General features: G+C 39.3%; 3 protein-coding genes across 3 annotated transcripts in view; 2 read left to right on the top strand and 1 right to left on the bottom strand.

Moving 5' to 3' along the window:
• LOC118336926 (14-3-3 protein beta/alpha-1-like) overlaps positions 1–1,340 on the top strand; it is a 7,628-nt gene extending 6,288 nt beyond the window's left edge. Inside the window, exon 5 of the mRNA XM_035673692.1 lies at positions 1,313–1,340. Within this exon, the coding sequence (XP_035529585.1) occupies positions 1,313–1,340 (28 nt within the window). The remainder of the gene's footprint in view (positions 1–1,312) is intronic.
• Positions 1,341–1,348: 8 nt separating this feature from the next.
• LOC118337099 (disintegrin and metalloproteinase domain-containing protein 17-like) lies at positions 1,349–16,309 on the top strand. Its single transcript, XM_035673965.1, has 19 exons — positions 1,349–1,582; positions 1,882–2,014; positions 2,856–2,989; positions 3,262–3,350; positions 4,232–4,421; positions 6,569–6,699; positions 6,950–7,036; positions 7,897–8,022; positions 8,403–8,547; positions 8,846–8,937; positions 9,487–9,639; positions 10,231–10,430; positions 10,569–10,672; positions 10,782–10,916; positions 11,488–11,618; positions 11,805–11,883; positions 12,015–12,103; positions 12,294–12,353; positions 14,535–16,309. The coding sequence occupies exons 1-19, from the start codon at positions 1,477–1,479 to the stop codon at positions 14,952–14,954; spliced, it is 2,604 nt and encodes an 867-aa protein (XP_035529858.1). The 5' UTR covers positions 1,349–1,476; the 3' UTR covers positions 14,955–16,309.
• iah1 (isoamyl acetate hydrolyzing esterase 1 (putative)) lies at positions 16,271–19,076 on the bottom strand. Its single transcript, XM_035673966.1, has 6 exons — positions 18,953–19,076; positions 18,781–18,833; positions 18,544–18,695; positions 17,528–17,689; positions 17,304–17,425; positions 16,271–16,650 (listed from the first exon to the last, which is right to left on the bottom strand). Exons 1-6 carry the CDS (start codon positions 19,016–19,018, stop codon positions 16,474–16,476), a joined length of 732 nt encoding a protein of 243 aa, XP_035529859.1. The 5' UTR covers positions 19,019–19,076; the 3' UTR covers positions 16,271–16,473.
• Between the last annotated feature and the right edge of the window lie 335 nt (positions 19,077–19,411).

Below are 19,411 nucleotides of genomic sequence, written 5' to 3'. Positions count from 1 at the left end.
TTTTTTTTTTTTTTTAAATGGGAAGACGACTATTCTGTCATGCATGTCTCTTGAGATATTACACTGGAATGGGAACAAATGCTGTAACACACAGAAGTCCAGGTGTCAAGTTTAGTAATTTTCAATGCAGGTTTGTACACATCCTACAAGAGGATGATTTGTTAGTCTGTCCAGTGATTGTCATTAGAGATTTGGACCACTATTGTTTTGCTATTCATTCAATTGTAGTCCCCAAAAGCCTTGTGGAACTGTTTGAATCCCTATGTATCCGCTATGTTAACATGAATAAAACATTTTATAAACCAAGTCCATGTTGGTCTTTCTGTTTATTGACTTTGCTTAATAATGTACTTGGATGTTTGTGTATTCACTGTATCTATTTGTGTAATATTAGACTTGATAGTTGAATAGATTTGACAACCTTAAATGAGATTACATTTTTTAATTTAAGGGAAATCAACTTATTTGATTTGGTCAATATTCTGCTAATGTAATAAGATTTTAGGGGTTTTCTGTTATATTTCTGTGGGTAAATGTAACATTTTACTAAATTTACTACTCATTCCCTGAACTGAACTGTAAATTTAAAATAAAGGTATAAAATGACTATAATGAAATCATTTGTCAGTGTTGGAAGTACATTTATTTTGTTATTTAAGATACAAACCATGGGGCCACTAAGGCATAGAAATGAACTTTATGCAGTTAATTATCCATACAAAAGTTTGAATTAGTTAATTAAACCATGACAGAGGTGGGAAGTACTTTTATTTACATACTATACAATTTTGAGGTTATTTAAGTACATAGATTTTATGCTACTTTATACTTTTACTCTACTACTATTTCAGAGAAAAGTAATTTATCGTCTAGTTACTTTACAAATTACATTTTTATGTAAAGGAACCGATTAAACTGCCCACAAATACATAAGGTACTGATAAACTTAATGTCCACCTGTTACAACATGAACACATCTTTGATATTAATGTTTTGGAAACAATAATCCAGTATTATAATCTGACATGGGCCACCTCCCACATAATGAGCACTCATATTTATGATACTGTACGTACATTCAGCTGATAATACGTACCTGCTTTTACTTAAACACTTCTTTCATGCAGGACTTTAACTTGTAATGGAGTATTTTAATGCAGTAATGCTGAATAATCTGGATTCCCCCTCTGATAAAACTATATATGAACTCTTAAAAGGGCATTTCCGCTCTGTGGGGGACTTATTCTTTTAAAGACAAGACTTTTACCAGTGATAGAGTATCTTTAAATTGTGGCATTTCCCTTAAATAAAGGTCTAAGAACTTCTTCCACCAGAAATGAACGAGCTGTGTGTTAACAGCGGATGTTTTCCACTCGGCGCACTTCCGGGTTGCTCAGCTAACGCTAGCTGTAAAAGAGTTACCGACTATCTGGTGACAATGACACATCTGGCATAGCTGTTTTCACCTTCCTAAAGATGAGGAGCTTACTTTTAATCGCATTTCTCGCTCCTTGTTGGGTCCACGGTGCAGTTAAATCCAGAGTTACTCCGGAGGAGAAGCAGGAAGAAACCCCGGAGTTCGGTGAGCTAACTCAGGCTAACGTTAGCTTTAATATGAATGCTGTCTTTAAGATAAAGGGCGTTAACGAGCAATACTGCAGCTAAATGCTTTTTATGTTGATTTACTGTGATTAACAACGCCGATATTCGGGTTAAGTGTTATACAATGTTGAAAACATCGAGTCCTGGTTAGCTGCTAAATAAAACCACATCCTCAGACTGTAGATTGTGTGTTTGACCGCAGCACTCTGGTGTTTGCAAGTGAGCAAACGCAGCTTCTGCTTGGTTGTGTTTTCACCACTGTGGCCTCTTGTCTTCCAGATACTCTGAACTCCATCCTGTCAGATTATGATGTGCTGCCAGTGTCAGGCCTCCAGCTGCACTCTGTACGGAAGAGAGACCTCCACACCCAGTCCCACCTGGAGCGTCTGGTGAGCTTCACAGCTCTGCACAGGTACAGTAATAGAGAGTAGAGAATAAGCCTTCTCAAGTTTGTATTAAAACAAAACTCACCATGCATATATTGAAAAAGTTATAGGTCACTCTAGTGTAAGACCCATCTCTTATTACATGTTGATTTGTGAGTAACTGTGGCACACTTGGCAGTGAAGACACACTCATTACAAGATGTTAGTGGGTTCAGATGCCTGTTCACAAACCCTGCCACAGAATGAAAACCTAGATAACTTTACTTGGTCTTTATTTCATTGTGGTTGCTTTATAAATAGGAAGCACAGTTAAAACCCTCAGAACCACACAGGTGGTGCCCACACAGCTAATTTTATGCTCAGCTGAATAGTGAAATGCAGTTGGAAGTGACAGGATCTGAGAAATACCCGAAAATGATGTTATATATTAAAATATGATGCTTCAGCATTCGTAGTTAGTTACTCGTAGTCTGAGGAAGTGGGAATCTTTCATAATTACAGTCTTTTTAGTAGGAAGTTCCCTCTCTGCTTTTCTCTCTGCCCATTTCAGCAAGGAAACACTTTCAAAAGTAATGTGTTTTTACTAAAACAAGTAACTTTGGAATATACTTTCAGTTTGTCAAAACTACGTCTTGAATTGCTGAAGAATCATTTTAGCCTCGGCTGATCTTTGGGATGTAGTTTTGCGCGGAACAAGGACTGTGGATTTTTAACCCATCACTTAAATTAAAGTCAGACTAAGACTTTCTTTCTCTTTTCTTTGTTGTTGCACTGAATTTTCATGTGACTCCTTACAGTGTTGAAAGCACCCACATCATGTTCCTCTTTTCTCTTTCTCTCTCTTTTTTTTCTCTTTCTCGACTTCAGAAATTTCAAGCTTTACTTGACCACCAACACAAAGCTTTTCACCGACAACTTCAAAGCTGTGTTTCTTGATAAACATGGGAGGGAGAAGAACTTCGATGTTTCACTTCAGAACTATTTCACTGGACATGTTGTTGGTGAGCGAACGACGTATAGCATCAGGGAAGCACCAATATGTTACTATGTAATATAATACTTGTTTTTAAAACCTTAATCTGATAAATTAATTGCCATTTTTTGCAAAATATGAACGATAAGTATGGTCTGTGATTGTGGCCGATGATGCATAGTTCAGATACTGATACTGGCTGACAAAATGTTAAAGTATCTGTGCACCTTTTACTTAATAGATTACTGGATCTATTTTGCTAATATCAACCTTTTAACCTTACTTGTTTTGTGTTTGCAGGAGAGGAGAATTCACGTGTGCAGGCACACATAGAGGGAGATGAGTTTTCGGCTCATATTCTAACCGATGAAGCAGAGTACAACGTAGAGGTAGGTTTGTGTAGAATCCAAATAGGCAGGGGATTTTTTTGTAAAACACTTGACCCTGAAGCCATTTAATCTCCTACATTTGACAGTAGAAAGGACACTGCTTGAGGACTGTGACAACCATATCAGCATTTACCAAAGCCAAACCAAAGGTTGCCACAGAGTTCTTGACTCGTGTGCAGTGGTGTACAATTCCTACAAACCAAATAATAAATGAAAGGTTGATTAAACTACTAATAAGACACACAGCATGCAATTAACTAATTACAAACATAATTAATGATCACTAAACAACCCATGAATGAGCACACAGTACAGCCATGAATAACAATACCTTAATGCAAAGAATGCAGCAGTGAGTGATTATAAATATATGATTAGAATTATGAATACAGTCAATGACTGAATAAAGATGGTAAAGATGTCTTTGGGGAAACACAGGAGATTAATGGAGGAAATTCTTTGGATTCCTTTTCCATTCTGGATGGCAAAGTCGTTCTCTGTTCTTTGTGTGCTTTAGTCTAGGGGCCATTATGTAAAAAGGGGCCACTCTTCCTACTTTGTTCATCTAATATGGATGTGAACACCCTCAAGGAGCCTTACAGCTAAAAGTCAGCACGCTGTTTTTTTCATTTAAAACCTAAGTGCTGTAGTACAGAGTCAAAACATGTTACTGTCCAAATACTTAAGGACTATTGTATGTTGTAATATTGTATGTTATACTGTATGTTACAGGTGGCCACTGCCCTTCCTATCTGGCTTTTCTCTTGTCAGCATTCCTCGCCGATATCTTTCTATTTCCAATCTCTCTTTACTTCCTTGTGAGACTCTCTGGTTCCTCTGTTTTGTTCTCTAATGCCACCCCTCTTTGTCTGCTCATCCAGCCCCTGTGGAGGTTTACAGATTCCCCAATTGATGGCAGGTTGCTGGTTTATCGCTCAGAAGACATCAAGAATCTGAGCCGCATCGCTTCTCCAAAAGTGTGTGGTTACGTCCACGCAGAGGCTAAGGACCTGCTGCCACAGAGTGCCAGGAGTGATCGGGACGGGCAGGAGGGGGTGGACCAGGAAAAGGGTGAGCTCTGCCGTCTGTTTACCTCAGTAAATGTTGAGAAGCTTGCAAATGTGTGTGTGTGTGTTGTGCCTGTGTAGTGGAAATGTGTAGGAGGAGGATGGAGTATAAGGTTAGAGATCGAGAATCAGGAGCAGGCTAGGCTTTGTGCTCCTGTTTGTGGATGTTGGAGAGTAGGAGGATAACAAATGTTTAAGGTGGAGAGAAGGAAGGAGGAGGCTGTAGTAGTGAGATAAATGAGGTGGGTGTTAGATTCTGTCACAGTTACTTTAATAAAAGCCCTTTTATCTGTAAAACCTAGTTTATGCACATACACACTGCTGACAAGTGGGTATTATGTAACAACCAAATGTCGTTTGGTTCTTTTATGCTGCTTCAGTAATGTAAAGCATATAACAGTGGTAATGTGCCAGCGGAGGAATCTAAAACACCTCTCACTGGCTGCTGCTTGAAAGCACTCACTGGGGATATGAGTTGAGGTGAAGGTTCTTATGGAGGAGGCATTAAAATTCATGGAGGCTCTGTTGCCCAATGAGATGACTGTGAGTCGTCACTGGTCTCCCACTGCTTGTTGTGGAAGCCAGGGCAGCGCACACCCACACTTCTGAACAGCGCATAGCCAAGTGTATGATGTAATGCTCAAATGCGATGTCTTCCTGTTGTCCTTTTCTGTTATTTCCTCAACTACTGAGTGTTTGAGGAGTTAAAGATGTATGCAGTTCTGCAGCATCCCTCCAGATGTTCACTTCCAGCTTTTAAATGTAACGATTTGCTGCTTAATTTATTTGTACCTTACAAAATGCGCAATTTTAAGACATCCCCATGGGCTCTGGAAAATTGATTTCACTATTTTTTACCAAATATTTTCCACTACTTTTTTTTAAATCATTTTATTGACCAGTGGTTCTTAAACTTGGGGGTGTAGAGTCACTGTAGTTGGAAACACATGACCAGAGAAAATAAATGTGGAGGGCAAATGGACCTGAAATGATCATGTATTTAGGTTTACAATCATTGTAGTGGGAGAAATTTACGTCCTTTTGTGTCTAAAACGATTGCAAATTGGGTAGGCAAAGTCACCATTTTGTGTACATAACTCCAATGAAACGCGCATGGAAAAAAGTTCATGTTTCACATAATATTATTTCAGTGAAATAAGTTTTGCATGACTCGGCCAGTGTTTATTTTTGTGTCACAATTTTCATCTTAATTGAGAAAAGTATTAAAATCATGATAATGTGACATTTGTTGAGGTCTGTACCAAACAAACATGTTTTCATACATCTGGAGAACAGGACATCTCTGTACTACAGTGTCTAATTACAGTTACAATAGTTGATGTTTTCTCACACATTTTACCTTTATCAAACAATTACACCTTCTGTAATTCAGATATTCCACTTTGCATTATTTTGATTAATTGTGAAATTCAGCTTTCATTTATCAGTATTTTTGAGAACCACTCTTACTGACTAAATTAATTGAAAACAAAAATAATAATAATTGCAGACCTTAGCATCACCTTTACAAAGTTGACACTAAGATTATGCTAATGCAAGACATAGCACCTGTAATACATTTAGCCACAGTCAGGTTATGTGTTCACACATTCAACACAGAAGTGTTTTATATAGTAATAAAGATCATCGAGTATACCACATTTAAAAACCTCTGTTCTAGCTGGATAATTAAACCTAACTGCGGTCTGTGTGTGAAATGTGGTCTTTAGTTTACTGTGGGTGCCTCCTCTAGCTGTCAGGGTGTACAGCAGATCTCATTCACACTTATTATTATGCACTCAGGACTCTACTATAAAGATAAATTGCTATTTAATTCGGGCTTGAAGAACAGAGGCAGAGTTTAATCAGTTCACAGGCAAACAAAAAAGAGCTGCTGCTAAATGTAAAAATGAGGCCAATTATTAACAATGTGATACTGGAGCATGGCCTCATTGTTAAACTTCTTGATGTCTTTATGTAAGCTTACCCTTGACTGTTTGAATATGGCAGAGTTTTAAAACCTGATGATTACTTCTTCTCCTCCCCCCTCTGTTTGTCTACCTGTGACCATTTTTCTTTCTCTACCCCGTCTGTCTGTCTGTCTGTCTGTCTGTCTGTGTCTCTCTCTCTCCTGCTGCTTCGTCCTTGTAGGGCACCACCACAGAGAGAAGAGACAGGCTCACGACCACAAGAAGAACACCTGCCCCCTGTTGCTGGTCGCAGATTACCGCTTCTTTAAACACATGGGCCGCGGACAAGAGAGCGTCACTCTCAACTATCTGGTGGGTCTTCATGATGAACAGATGAACAAAACCGTCATTCTGTAGTGCAGAATTAGCATCTGAAGGGTTAATGAGCTCCCATGGAGTATTAAGTTGAACAGGACTAGATGAGAATGTCTTGCTTTATTGTCATTTCTCATTTCCACAGTTTAGTTTTACATCTGTATGTCTAATAATTAATGAATTATCTTTGTGGTACTGTCTTTTATATTTCTGTATGTTAATGAGTTTTTTTATTTACTCACTCCAGATTGAGCTGATTGATCGAGTTGATGACATTTATAGGAACACAACTTGGGATGATGAATTCAAAGGCTATGGGGTCCAAATCCATCAGGTGTGTGTATATATAATATATATATATATATGTGTGTGTGTGTGTGTGTTTATTATTATGACCTTTTCTGGTATAAACACTGACCTTTTTAGGGACCAAAGACTGGTTCTAATGCGGCAAAACCTTATTTCTGGGGTCCGGGTTAGGGTTAGGCATGAAGTGGTTAGGGGTAAGGGGGTAAGTTAGGCTGTCCAAAATGATTGAAGTGAGTGGAATATCCTAACAAAGATAGCTGTTTAAACTTGTGCCTGTGTTGTACTACATTGTAATACGGCTCAAGTCTTGACTTCAGGAACAATCGCTGCTCTCACCAGCATGATGGCTTTGTTTTACATTGAGACACTCTACTGGAAGTGAAGCTGAGTATAACACTGTCCCTCAGTGGTTTTGAAAAAAGCATTTTTAGGAGGAACTGAATGCTTTTGTGGAAGCCACGTGGGGTAATTTAATTTGTTCCACGGGCTTTGGGAATGAATGGAGACAGTGTTTATCATACTGTGAGTCCTGGGTTTTCTCACTGAAAAGATATGCATTCATTTAGCTGTTCAGAGTCATTTTCCAATTTTCCTCACCATACATGTCAAGAAGACCTTCTAATATGCTGCTTTTAACCACAATACATTTAGCTGACTAACTGAGAGTCACATGGTCTCCTCTATGAACTATGACTATTATTACAGACCTGGGGCCACTTCTGGCAATCTTGAGTTTAATGTAAAGTAATTTAAATTAATCAGTGATTCAAGGGACAAAATAAATCTAATGTGCATTTTAAAATCTGGTCTATGAAAGGTTTCACAAATCCCAATATGCTAAACTTAATAAAAATATAAATATTGTATTTTGGTTTCCATTCTCAGATCATCATCAACAAGGAGCCTACGAATCCTCCGCCTGGCGCTTCTGACACCCGCTGGGTCCACTATAACATGGAGAACAGCCCTGTGAGCGGAAAGCTGGTCTGGGACGTGAAAAAACTTCTGGAGGTAGGAGACAGAGATATAGACAGACAGACAGAAAAAATATGTCTAGGTACACTAAATTCCCTGTGAGCAAAAGGCTTATCAAGATGAGAGGTACATGGAGGGAGAGCTCTCTTAATGAAGGATATAACACTGCAGTTTAACACTAAGTTAAGACGCCTGGTTTAGATGTTATAAATGTGATTTAAAGTGATGGTATTACGAATATATTACACATTTTAAAATGTTAATCTCCTTGTCTTTATGAGTTTAGTTTTATTAATGTCAGTAAAACCTTTTTAGGAATTATTCTACAGTGTTTCGAGTCCTTGTGAAACAGAGAGTAAAAGTGATTTTGACGTATACAAATGTTGGGAGATAATAGTTCTCTTTGTGTCCCTCAGCAATTCAGCTCGGACATAGCTGACAACGCCTCCACTGTGTGTCTGGCCCACCTGTTCACCTACCAGGATTTTGATGAGGGCACACTGGGGCTGGCCTACGTGGCCCCCTCCAAACCTCAGGCCCTGGGCGGCCTCTGCCCAAAACGTAAGCACACATCCTTTAGCAGCATGAGCTAAGCATTAAATGGTGTATATATACATCTAAATCATGCAATACCTACAGTACATTACCAGTATATTGTTCATGTCTGATCAATGCAATAATGCTTGTGGGTTATATGTTAAAGACCACCATGTTGCAGTATCAATGAAAATCTGAAAGTAAATTAGTTTCTAAGGCTGCTAGTAGACTGAATACTGGGCAGGGAATTGCCAAAAATGACATGGAAGTGGGGAAAACTGTTAATATACTGACTTCTTTGTTTGATTGTGTCATTTTATAGCATACTACCCATCTCACTCTGTAAAGAAGCCCAGTTACCTCAACACAGGCCTGACCAGCACCAAGAACTACGGTAAAACCATCCTAACAAAGGTTAGTTTTACCCTGTTTTTAAATCTTCATCTTTGACAAACGTAATTACTAGGTGCACTCAGTTTCAGGCAGGATGTTATGCAACATATCATTCTGCTCTAAGTAGGGCAGACGCACCTATTTGTTTGAGTGTATGAGTAATGATGTTAGCCTGTTTGCATTTTGACACCTCAAGTATCAGTATGTTGCTTGCTCTTCTGCAGAAAACAATAATATGAGCTGGAAGGAAGTTTTTTGGGGATTTGGGGTCTAGTGGTTGAGAGTCTGTATCCTCTATGATGATTTGATTTTTGTCAGTGTCTTATTTGTAGTTAAACATCAGTTGCTTTCTGAGCAAAGACTCAGGGCCCTATTTAAATTATCTATAGCACGGGATCTAAAGTACATGATAAGAGTGCATTCAGGGCATGTCTAACTCTCCTTTTGCTCAATAAATGGCACGCAATCTGGGTGTGTCAAATGTAAAATAGGACACTTTGTGTCAGTCCTGCATTTGGTGCTTGAAAGAGCTTTGTTCAGATTGACTAACAAACGTGTGTGTCCCATCAGGAGGCAGATTTAGTGACCACTCATGAGCTGGGCCATAACTTTGGAGCAGAGCACGATCCTGACAACATCGCTTACTGTGCTCCCAATGACGACCATGGGGGCAAGTTTGTCATGTACCCTATTGCTGTCAGTGGAGACCATGTTAACAACAAGGTAACTTCCCACATAGTGAACAAGTGAAGCTTCATACAGTAGGGTATAACAGAAGCATTACTATATAGGACCTGTTGGTATAGAACTATGCTGACAGGATACACTGAGTTAATGATACAGAGTGGGATATGAAGTGTTAATTCCATTTCTAAATGAGCTGCTTAATCTACAGAGTGTTAAATAAATGTGAGTCACAGTTGTTCCTGTGAAATATATGAAAGACAGGAGATATACTGTATCTCTTCTACCACCATGGGCCTTAACAGCTAATATGCATATGAGTTCTGCTGCAGTTTAAGGTGAAGTGCTGCTGTTTATCTTCAGTGACTCATTCTGCACTTTAAACTAGACTCTCTTGAAGATATCTGTAAGCATTAAAAGTAAATCTTGTATCCAGTCCATGGAACTGTAAATTCATGCTTAGTTTTGTCAAAAAATGTAAACGTGTAAACTTAAATCTTACATTACATTATAGATAGTAGTATTTTAGTTTTATAGCAATCCTTTGTCACATCACTTTCACAGTCAAGCTTAAAGCATCCATACCTAGTTAATATGTAACCACCGTCTACTTCTCCTTCCCTCCTAAAGCGTTTCTCCAACTGCAGCAAGATCTCTGTAGGAAAGACGTTACGTTTCAAGGCTCCTGTGTGCTTCAAGGAGAGGAACAGTAAGGTGTGTGGGAACTCCAGGGTGGAGGAGGGGGAGGAGTGTGACCCTGGGCTACTCCACCTCAATGACGACCCCTGCTGCTCATCCGAATGCAAATTCAAACATGGTGCACAGTGCAGGTATGAGATACAAAAGGCAGATTCAATTGTAGAAAACATGCAAGTCTAAACACACACTAAAACATGGATTAGTTGATTTAATTTACCGATAATCTTTGTGGTATTAGTTTGAGTCACACGTCTCTGTTCTCTCCACAGTGACCGAAACAGCCCTTGCTGCAGGAAGTGCATGTTTGAGCAGGCAGGAAAACGGTGCCAGGAACCCATTAGTGCTACCTGTAAAGGCATATCCTCCTGCACAGGTGAGCGCCTCCTGCTGGTGTAACACAAGAACTGGAGCAATCAATGTTGGGTATTCTTTTATTTTTTTTGAGAAAAACTACATCTCTCTGACTTTCCTTCACATGTTAGGCAACAGCAGTGAATGTCCACCTCCTGAAAACGCTGTCGACAACACGGTGTGTGTTGACAACGGCCGGTGTCACAAGGGAGAGTGCAACCCCTTCTGTGAGGCCATGCAGAACCTTAAGTCCTGTGCCTGCAACGGTAAAGAGCAAGATGAGGGGCAAAATGTGCAACAGCCCCAAACTGATAAAGGCTTTAAGTTGATTGTTGGACTAAAGTTTGGATCCTGTCCATCTGAGCTGTAAAACAATTGTTGTATGAGGTGTAAATCAAGGAAATCATCAGAAATGCCCAGGAAAAAATTTAGCATGATTACATTTAAGATAAGATTTTGTTTACTTTAGGTTTTAAAAAATAATTATTTCAGTGATATTTAGGAATATGTTGTCAGTTCTACAGATAAACCCCCAGAAAGACAATATTTTGTGAAATTTTCATATTTAACCTTCAGTCGAAGGATTAAAAGGTTCTCTAGTGGATGTTAAAATCCTATAAGCCCTTGGCTTATGAAACCCTTTAAAAACAGTTAAACTATTAAATATATTGTGGCTTAACTAACAACGCAGCTGTGCCTTTATTACTCTGAACACTAGATATCCAGTCTGAAAGAATCTGAGTGCACTTCCACTGTTAATGGAAGGTGTATTTATTACAATTAAAACATGTAAAACAGTTAAAAGCTATGAAAGTTGATCCCCTCTTCTGTTTGCAGAGACGGAGAACTCCTGTAAAGTGTGCTGCAGGGGAAAAGATGGCACCTGCTCTCCCTTCATCCAGACCAATGGCAGTTTCCTTTTCCTTCGCAAAGGAAAACCCTGCACTGTGGGCTTCTGTGACGAAGGCGTGAGTCCCCAAATCTTTCACATCTGTCCCCTCTACAGACCGGATTCCAGCTGATCCTACCATGTTTCCATCATTTATTTTTTAGTTCCTAACACAGTCGAGCACTGAAAGGTCTTACAATGTTATCTGGATGTTGCAATGAGTTCATTGATTTTGCTTTATTCTGCTGTTCTCTTGTTAAAACAGGGAAAGTGCATGAAGCAGGTGCAGGACGTGATCGAGAGGTTGTGGGATTTTATCGACAAGCTGGACATTAACACGTTTGGTGAGTTGGTTACAACAGACCACTTTCAAATCTAATTAACCACATGAGAATGTGTGGAGGTCAGTCTTTTGTTTTCTTTTTAATGGCTGTAATCTTGTCACTCTCCTTAACTTCGTCTTTCTTTCCATCAGGGAAGTTCCTGGCTGATAACATAGTGGGCTCTGTCGTGGTGTTTTCCCTCGTCTTCTGGATTCCTCTCAGTATCCTGGTCCACTGTGTGGTAAAAAACTGCTTGACCTTAATTTACACTAGTAGCCAGTGTCTTTAGTGTGACATTAACTGCTTCTTTTTAGATTCTGTAGCTCAGTGGTTAAAGGTAGATCTCTCTTTCATGAGCTACAGTAACAACCTTAATACTTTTACTTCGTCAAATACTGACAGTTCTGCCCTTTTTATGTTTCTCTCTGTAGGACAAACGACTTGACCAGCAGTATGAGGAGAACACAAAGACCTTCTACTACCCTCCAAGTGTAAGTTTCTCATCTCTCAGTTGCCAGTATATGATCCTGTGCACAGGCCTTGCAGCCACATTAACCAGACTAATACAATCCCACATTACTTTTTTAAACACACTGACATCTTTGATAAGTGAGCATGAAGGTTGATTGTTCAGGTTTAGTTATTTGCCTTTTTTTTCTGGCTCCCTGCATGATTTGTCACCATTAACCTAAGTGTTAACAAAATGTAAATTCTGCAGAAATCCTGCTGAGAGGAAAATAAATAAGATTAAATTAGCAACCATAAAATAAAAGCTTCTCTCATTTTTAACAGCAGACAAAGCTCTGCTAGGTTATATAGTGTTTAAAGAGCTTTACAAATCTTTATATATATATATATAGTCCGTTGACTATGATAGGTAGTACTAGGTATAGTAGTATATATAGTAGTACTATATTATGTATATAGCTTATATATACTAGTAGCCCTATATACTTTATATACCCTCATATGATACTACTATAATAGGTGATCATATAATCTTTTTTTAAGATTCTTAAAATTAGTTTATATACATATATATATTAAAGGCCCTAAATGCATATTTTCTCAATCAGCTTTTTATTCTGAGAGGAGGATTGATACATGTGATAAAGTTAAAACACACATGAGAAAACTTTGTATTTATGTTTTTGTTTGTGCTCTTTCGACTGGTTCGAAGTGGCAGAACTCCATTGGAGAAAGATGATGTTACGTACTTTTGTGCATCAGACAGGAAAAAATGTAATTAAAATCTGATAACAGTTGTGGGATTGTTTGTTTCTGCTGCAGGCCACTGCTGATCAAATCTGATCAACCCTCATGCACACAGCCCGGATTACACAGATTAGCTGATCTTTTGAGTGTTTAACTTTTAATTTAAAAAATGTATGAATATTAAATTTTTTAATACAAAAGTGAGATTTAAAACCAAGTTCTTAGGGGCTTTAAGAAATGATGTCTGTTGCATCATTCAGTGTGTGAAGGAAAAAAAAAAAATGAAAGTAACATCATTCCCAAGACAGTCCTTATGATCAGGTCTGGCTTCAAGCTCCGAATGATCTGTCTGCCTTGGCCCTTTCCTTTCTTATTGGAACTGCAGCAGATGGTGGAAGTTTGTAGTAGAGCTCCCGCCATAGGTGAGTGCGTGTGCCACAGTTTGGTGTTGCGATGCGTTGCCATTGAGTCCATGATGATGCATGGTCAGTGGCCCACGTTTGGGATACTCCTGCAGTCACTTACTCCTTGATGTAATCACTGATCTGGTTGCACATCTCCAGCCCTCATACTCACTCACTCACTCTTTTTCATCAGAGAGACGAAGTGAAACTAAAGCTAATAGTTTAATGTGACTGAACAACTGTGCGTGTGTTCCTCTGCACGCATGTCGTCCATGCAGTCTCGTATCCGATCAGAAATTACCTCAAGAAAGCAAGCAAGATTGCATTTTAGGAGTATTCAAACAGAGAGACGACTGAACAGGTTGCACCTTGTTGTCTTTTGTGAAATCTGATGCCGTGTGTGTCAACATTTTTAAGTTTTGCATCTGCTGCTCTTCAAAGCCACAACATGAAGAGGTCTAATGTCGTTTAGGTGATTGTTATTTTATGTTGTTGTTATTTTTTTACTGGCTGTCTGCACTGTGTTAAGTCCTTTTTTAGGTTTGATTGGGAACACGTGGAGACTGAGGGTACATTCCTCTATAGAACTTTCTCATGGCGGACATTTTGAATTATAACGCCGGGAAAAGCACAGGAGCAACTAATAACCTTAACGATGGATTAATTCCATTTAGTTGTGACAGTAATTCTGCAAGTGAGCCAGCATGCACAATATCAGGCTTCTTGTTCTCCTAAATGGACTGCAGCCATTATTAATATTAGTTACACCTCTGAAAATGTCCGCAATGAGAAATGTTTCTTTTACTCATTCCCACTTTTGAATGGGGCTTGGGGATGGTAATGGGACAATAGCAGAACATATAATGTAACTAAAAACGGAAACAGCTTTAGGGCTTTGATAAACTATTTAATGATGTTAAACTGTGAGAATCAGGAAAAATATCTGATGGTCTGACTTGAGCAGAATGGAGTAAAAAGGGAATGAGTTCCACCTCAGTCAGAGACAGTCAGCTCTGACGTGCTTCGGTCTCACGCCTTGTTCTTCCTCTGCAGAGTCAAGAAATGCTGACCAACCTCGAGTCAGCATCCGTGCGCATCGTCAAGCCTCCTCAGCCTCCCTCCTCCTCCGCCGGCCGGACCGCGCCCTCTTCCCTGCCCCCGCAGCCTCAGCAGCTGAGCCAAGTCGGGGCCTCTCCCGTGGCAAGCAGCAGCAGTACCCTGGCCCCCGGCCCGAGCTGCGGCCCCACCCCGGACAGCGAAGGGGGGCTGCGGATGGCCACCATCCAGGAGGACACCAGCAGCGACTCTCACCCGGGAGAGGAGGGCCTGTCGGACGATTTCACAACCGCAGGAGCCTGCTCGTCGGCTACGAAGTCCTCCTACGAGGATCTGACAGAACAGAACCAGCCAGCCAAGGACCGGCGGAGACTCAAGAGGCAGGACTGCATTGACACTAAAGAGACAGAGTGCTGAGAGCAGACAGCCAGCACTGATAGGTGTTTTAGGGAACATGCAAATACTTTCTGCATTAAGTACCGTACATTTCTTACTACAAATCACAGCGAGTGTTGAACAGTAATAGCATTATGTTTTTATAGGTCATATTAGGTGTTTAATAGATCTAAGGACAACATTTCAGCTGGCATTATTCAGTCAGCTGTAACTTGGATTGAATCACCAGAGAATAATGTTGTGCCTTTTTCAGTTTTTTATGGGGTCCTTGGCCACATGATATTCTGGGAGATCTGAGTAGGTCTGTGGAAATTAATCTACCGCAGGCCGGTTGCCCAAACACATCAAAGTTAAATGATATTTTTGTTGTAACCCAGTGGTTAAAAGGTTTCTGAATATACAGGAATTCAGATTACAGGCTCTATCCACCTTTGCCACAATATTATATTATAAAAAGTGAGCTATGATTGTGGCTCACAAGTTGTTTTCTATCTATCTTACCAGTTCACTCCACCAACAGTTTAACAGGTGAATGATGTAACATAATATTATTGATGTTGTAAATGTGGTTATTTTCCTATTAAAGGAAACATTTCTGTGTGATATATTTAGCAGCAAACGCTAAACCTTGACCTAAAAATGACCTGAATCTGTGTCATAACTGCACTTAAAGTATTTTTCACATCACTGGAGGACTGAAATAAGTTGTATACATGTTCTTACTGCTGTCAACAATGGATTCTTTTAAAAATGACAGAATTGTATATACTTTGTACTTGTAACATGCTTAATACCGTGCAAGGATTGAGAGATGGTCTATCAGTATTGGGCTTATTTTATTTGATTATTTGTCATGTGGGCTCTCTGAGCGGTTGATACCTGTATGAAACAACATGGTGCCTTTTCAGATTTTGTGCCTAACCGTTTTGACTTATTTCTGTGCAAAAAGACATGAAAATTCCCAGTAGGTGAACAGAAATCCAGACAATCCTGAATTGTATTTGAAAAGAAACCAACTGAGGTGCTCGAATGTTATTTCACTGCTTTGTTTTCTGTCCTGAGTTATGCACCTCTCTGTTATTTAAAGCCGTCTCACCACTGTTGCCTGCTGTGTCACATAATAAAACTGTAAAAAATATATTTAACTGTAGGTCAAGAACAAAAGAAGTAGTAGTTAACATTGTTTAAACTGGATGAATGAACTGTTACAACAAGCAGATGTCCTGTGTGATTTACTCTGATGATGTGTATATTACTAATATGTCTATGCATATAAATGTCCACCCTTCAGTTCCTTTTTTTTTTAAGGCTTCTTGCTTGTATTACCTACACACATCTCAAAATAAAAATCTTTATTGTGCATTTTAAACATTAAACCATGATCTCATGTTTTACAAAAACAAACCACAGTTGTTTCATAGGAATACAGTTCAGTGTCAGGGTCTCAGAAAGTAATTTCTAACAAGTGCAATACATTGTTCTCAGAATATCCAGCACTGCAGGATGTTAAAGGAAGATGTTTTTCTAAACCTAAAGTCCTTCATTGGTCACAGAGGAGGCTGCTCTCAGGGCTCTTGGTGTCAACGTCCCCCCAGTAGGGCAGGATGAAGGGCAGGTCGGCCACACGACTCTCCAGCAGCCCCCACAGGTGCTCAGCCACAAACCGGTTTCCCTTCTCTGAGAGATGCAGCCCGTCTGACAGGTAGACTGTGTAGTCCTGCAGAGCAGAGGACAAAACAGGATGTCTGAAGCCACAGGACGTTATGATTTTAAAGACAGATTATGTTTGGTCACGGTAAGGTCAATGCTTTCACTTTGTCTCATATCGAGATAATAGTAAGATCTGAAAGGATAAAATACTTAAGGGCACTATAGTGACTATATCTAAAACCCAACAAATAAGACCAATGAAACAAGCTTGGATTTTTCCTGCCCATGCACTCAGGATATAACAGACTGTTTCTACTGCCTGTCTCAGAAATGCTTTACTTTATGGGTCTGATTATATAATGATTTCCTGAAAATAATCATGTAATTTGGTCCTAATCTCTAAGTTATACATGCAGTTATCACTACCTAACTTAACTCAGTATTTTATTAGTTGTTTACCCTATTACTACCCTATTTGTTATACACTGAGGGGTGGGTGGTGTGAGCTTTTATTGTTTTTCTGAAGAGGCCATGCCCCACCACTGAGAACCACTGCCTTTCCTTACATTAAATGCCATATTACATTTTTCCAGAAAATTCTTAATATTTAGGTATTATTTAGACATTTAAAAAACCTAATATCCCATGTGATACGTTAGGATTGTATGTTACAGTGTCCTCTAACAACACGCAGCAGTGACCGTAACAAGCACTACACACCTGTCCATCTTTCTGCATGAGTGTCCAGAGGTCCAGGACATCTGTACCACACTGACCGGCAGCCTGGACACACGCCTGGGCGTACTGCCCCGCTACAGAGTTGTGGCGATTGAGAGGAAATCCTGGAAAAGACACAAAGAAGCACTCATGATATTTATAGTGTAAAAATGGTCTGTGTGACGATAGAAGAACAAGAGAGAAGAAAATCTGTGAATAAATGCTACCTTTCAACATGCACTCTTTCTCCCAGGCTGCCTCATGAACAGGTGGAGGAGTGATGAAGATCACTCTGTCCGCTGACACTCCAGCTGAAGCCAGAAACGTGGTGATGTCCTTCAGGTTCTCTGAATACTCCTGCACAGGGATGTGCTGTTGGGGGTTTTTATCTGCATGACAGGAACACACAAATGAAGCTAAATCAAAGAGAAACAGTAGGAAAGGATGATTCATTTGACACCAGAAAACATTTAACTACTCTAGCAACCTTAATAGATTTGAGTTAATGGTTGTACCTATCCCACTGGAAAGGTGACTAAATCATGTAAGAAGAACAATTTTTTTTACTGTTTACACACTGTATTGGCTCACATTCAAGTCACAGAGCAAATGTTGGAAAGTGAAAATTTGGAAAGCAATTTGTTTTTATTGGTCAAATTTGGCAGTGGTATTTTAAAGATGCAGTTCTACTGTATAAATATTTATAAAACAAAATACTGAAACCCAACATGGGATCATTTCATGTTAGGTAGTATACAATGGTGAAGGATGCTGATTTCTTGTATAGTAACTGCACAAAATTGTATAGTATAAAGATTTGCATACAGTATTTTACTGAATTAGATTTGTATGTAGAATGTATTGGGACTCAGCTAAAGTTTGCAACAAAGGCTTTTTGTTAAAACTTTGTAGTCTCGAGGAAGCATCCTGATAACCGGAAGCTTATGGTGTATACCACTAAACAGCAAATCCCCAGATTTGATTCAAGCCAGGGACCTTTGTTGCATGTCATATCTCTTTATTTGTGACCTCCATTCATGTATTCCTTTATATTGCACAGAGGAACACAGTAATACAGGTAAATATACCCAGAAACTGTAGTCTCCAAACCAAGAAAGTAAGAAAAAAATACAGAGATCTACATTTATGAAATCAGTCCGGAGTTATATATTTATCATAAGAAAATAGTATCATTATTAATCTTCATAAACAGCCAGTACAGGCTCTGGCGGTGGAGCTGTACCTTCCAGTGCACAGTCGTTGGCTCCAAAGAAGACAGTGACAGCAGCTATGTTGTTGTCTGCTGAGTTTTGACTGTCGATGAGGCGAGGAAGAATGATCTTGGCCCATCTGGAGTTGTATCCAGACAGCCCTCTGTTGACAACATCACACTTTCTAAACAGGAAACACAAGTCAGACTCATTGAACACTTACATTAAGGCAAAAACAAATCAACAACCAACATATGGAGCCTACGTACCTTGCTAGTTTGTCGGATATTTCTGCACCCCAACCATTGGCTTGAAATGAAAACTGAAAGAATCAACAGCACTGCTTTATTCATTCAGCTAATGCTAACTAACAAACTTAATTACCCGAGTAGCGGACAATTTGCATAATTACAGTAAAATCGATCTCTGTGTATGACTAACCTGCGTGATGGAGTCCCCAAATAAAACCACTTTAGGCCAAATGACTGTTTTGTACTTGGACATCATGAACTTGTAGCTAGGAACTAGCTGCACTGAACAGACACACACTTCCGGTTGGAGGGGCGCGTTGCCATATTTCACAATAAAGTTCGTGACTTTTTTTTACATTCATATTCAGCTAAATAATTAATTTTATATAGATAAACACATTTTAAAGATGAATAATAAAATGTAAATTTACATTTTGCAAGCCCATTATTGCCACGAAGTAAAAAAAATACTTGCAATTGCACAGAAATGTTTAACTTTAACCGAAGTAAAAATAAGGTTAAATACCGAAAAAAATTGGATTTTTATTAATGAAGTAAATTCTTCTGCAGCATGTAACTTAAATCTTCTGATTTTACGTTTTCAAACGCACCACTGGGGGCGCTGCAGGAAGACGAGCCTCCCTCCGCA

This window comes from Morone saxatilis, unplaced genomic scaffold (genome assembly GCF_004916995.1).
Source record: "Morone saxatilis isolate NCDOM2014 unplaced genomic scaffold, NCSU_SB_2.0 Contig3, whole genome shotgun sequence".
NCBI classification, from domain to species: Eukaryota; Metazoa; Chordata; class Actinopteri; family Moronidae; genus Morone; species Morone saxatilis.
This window is presented reverse-complemented; position numbering and strand designations above follow the sequence as displayed.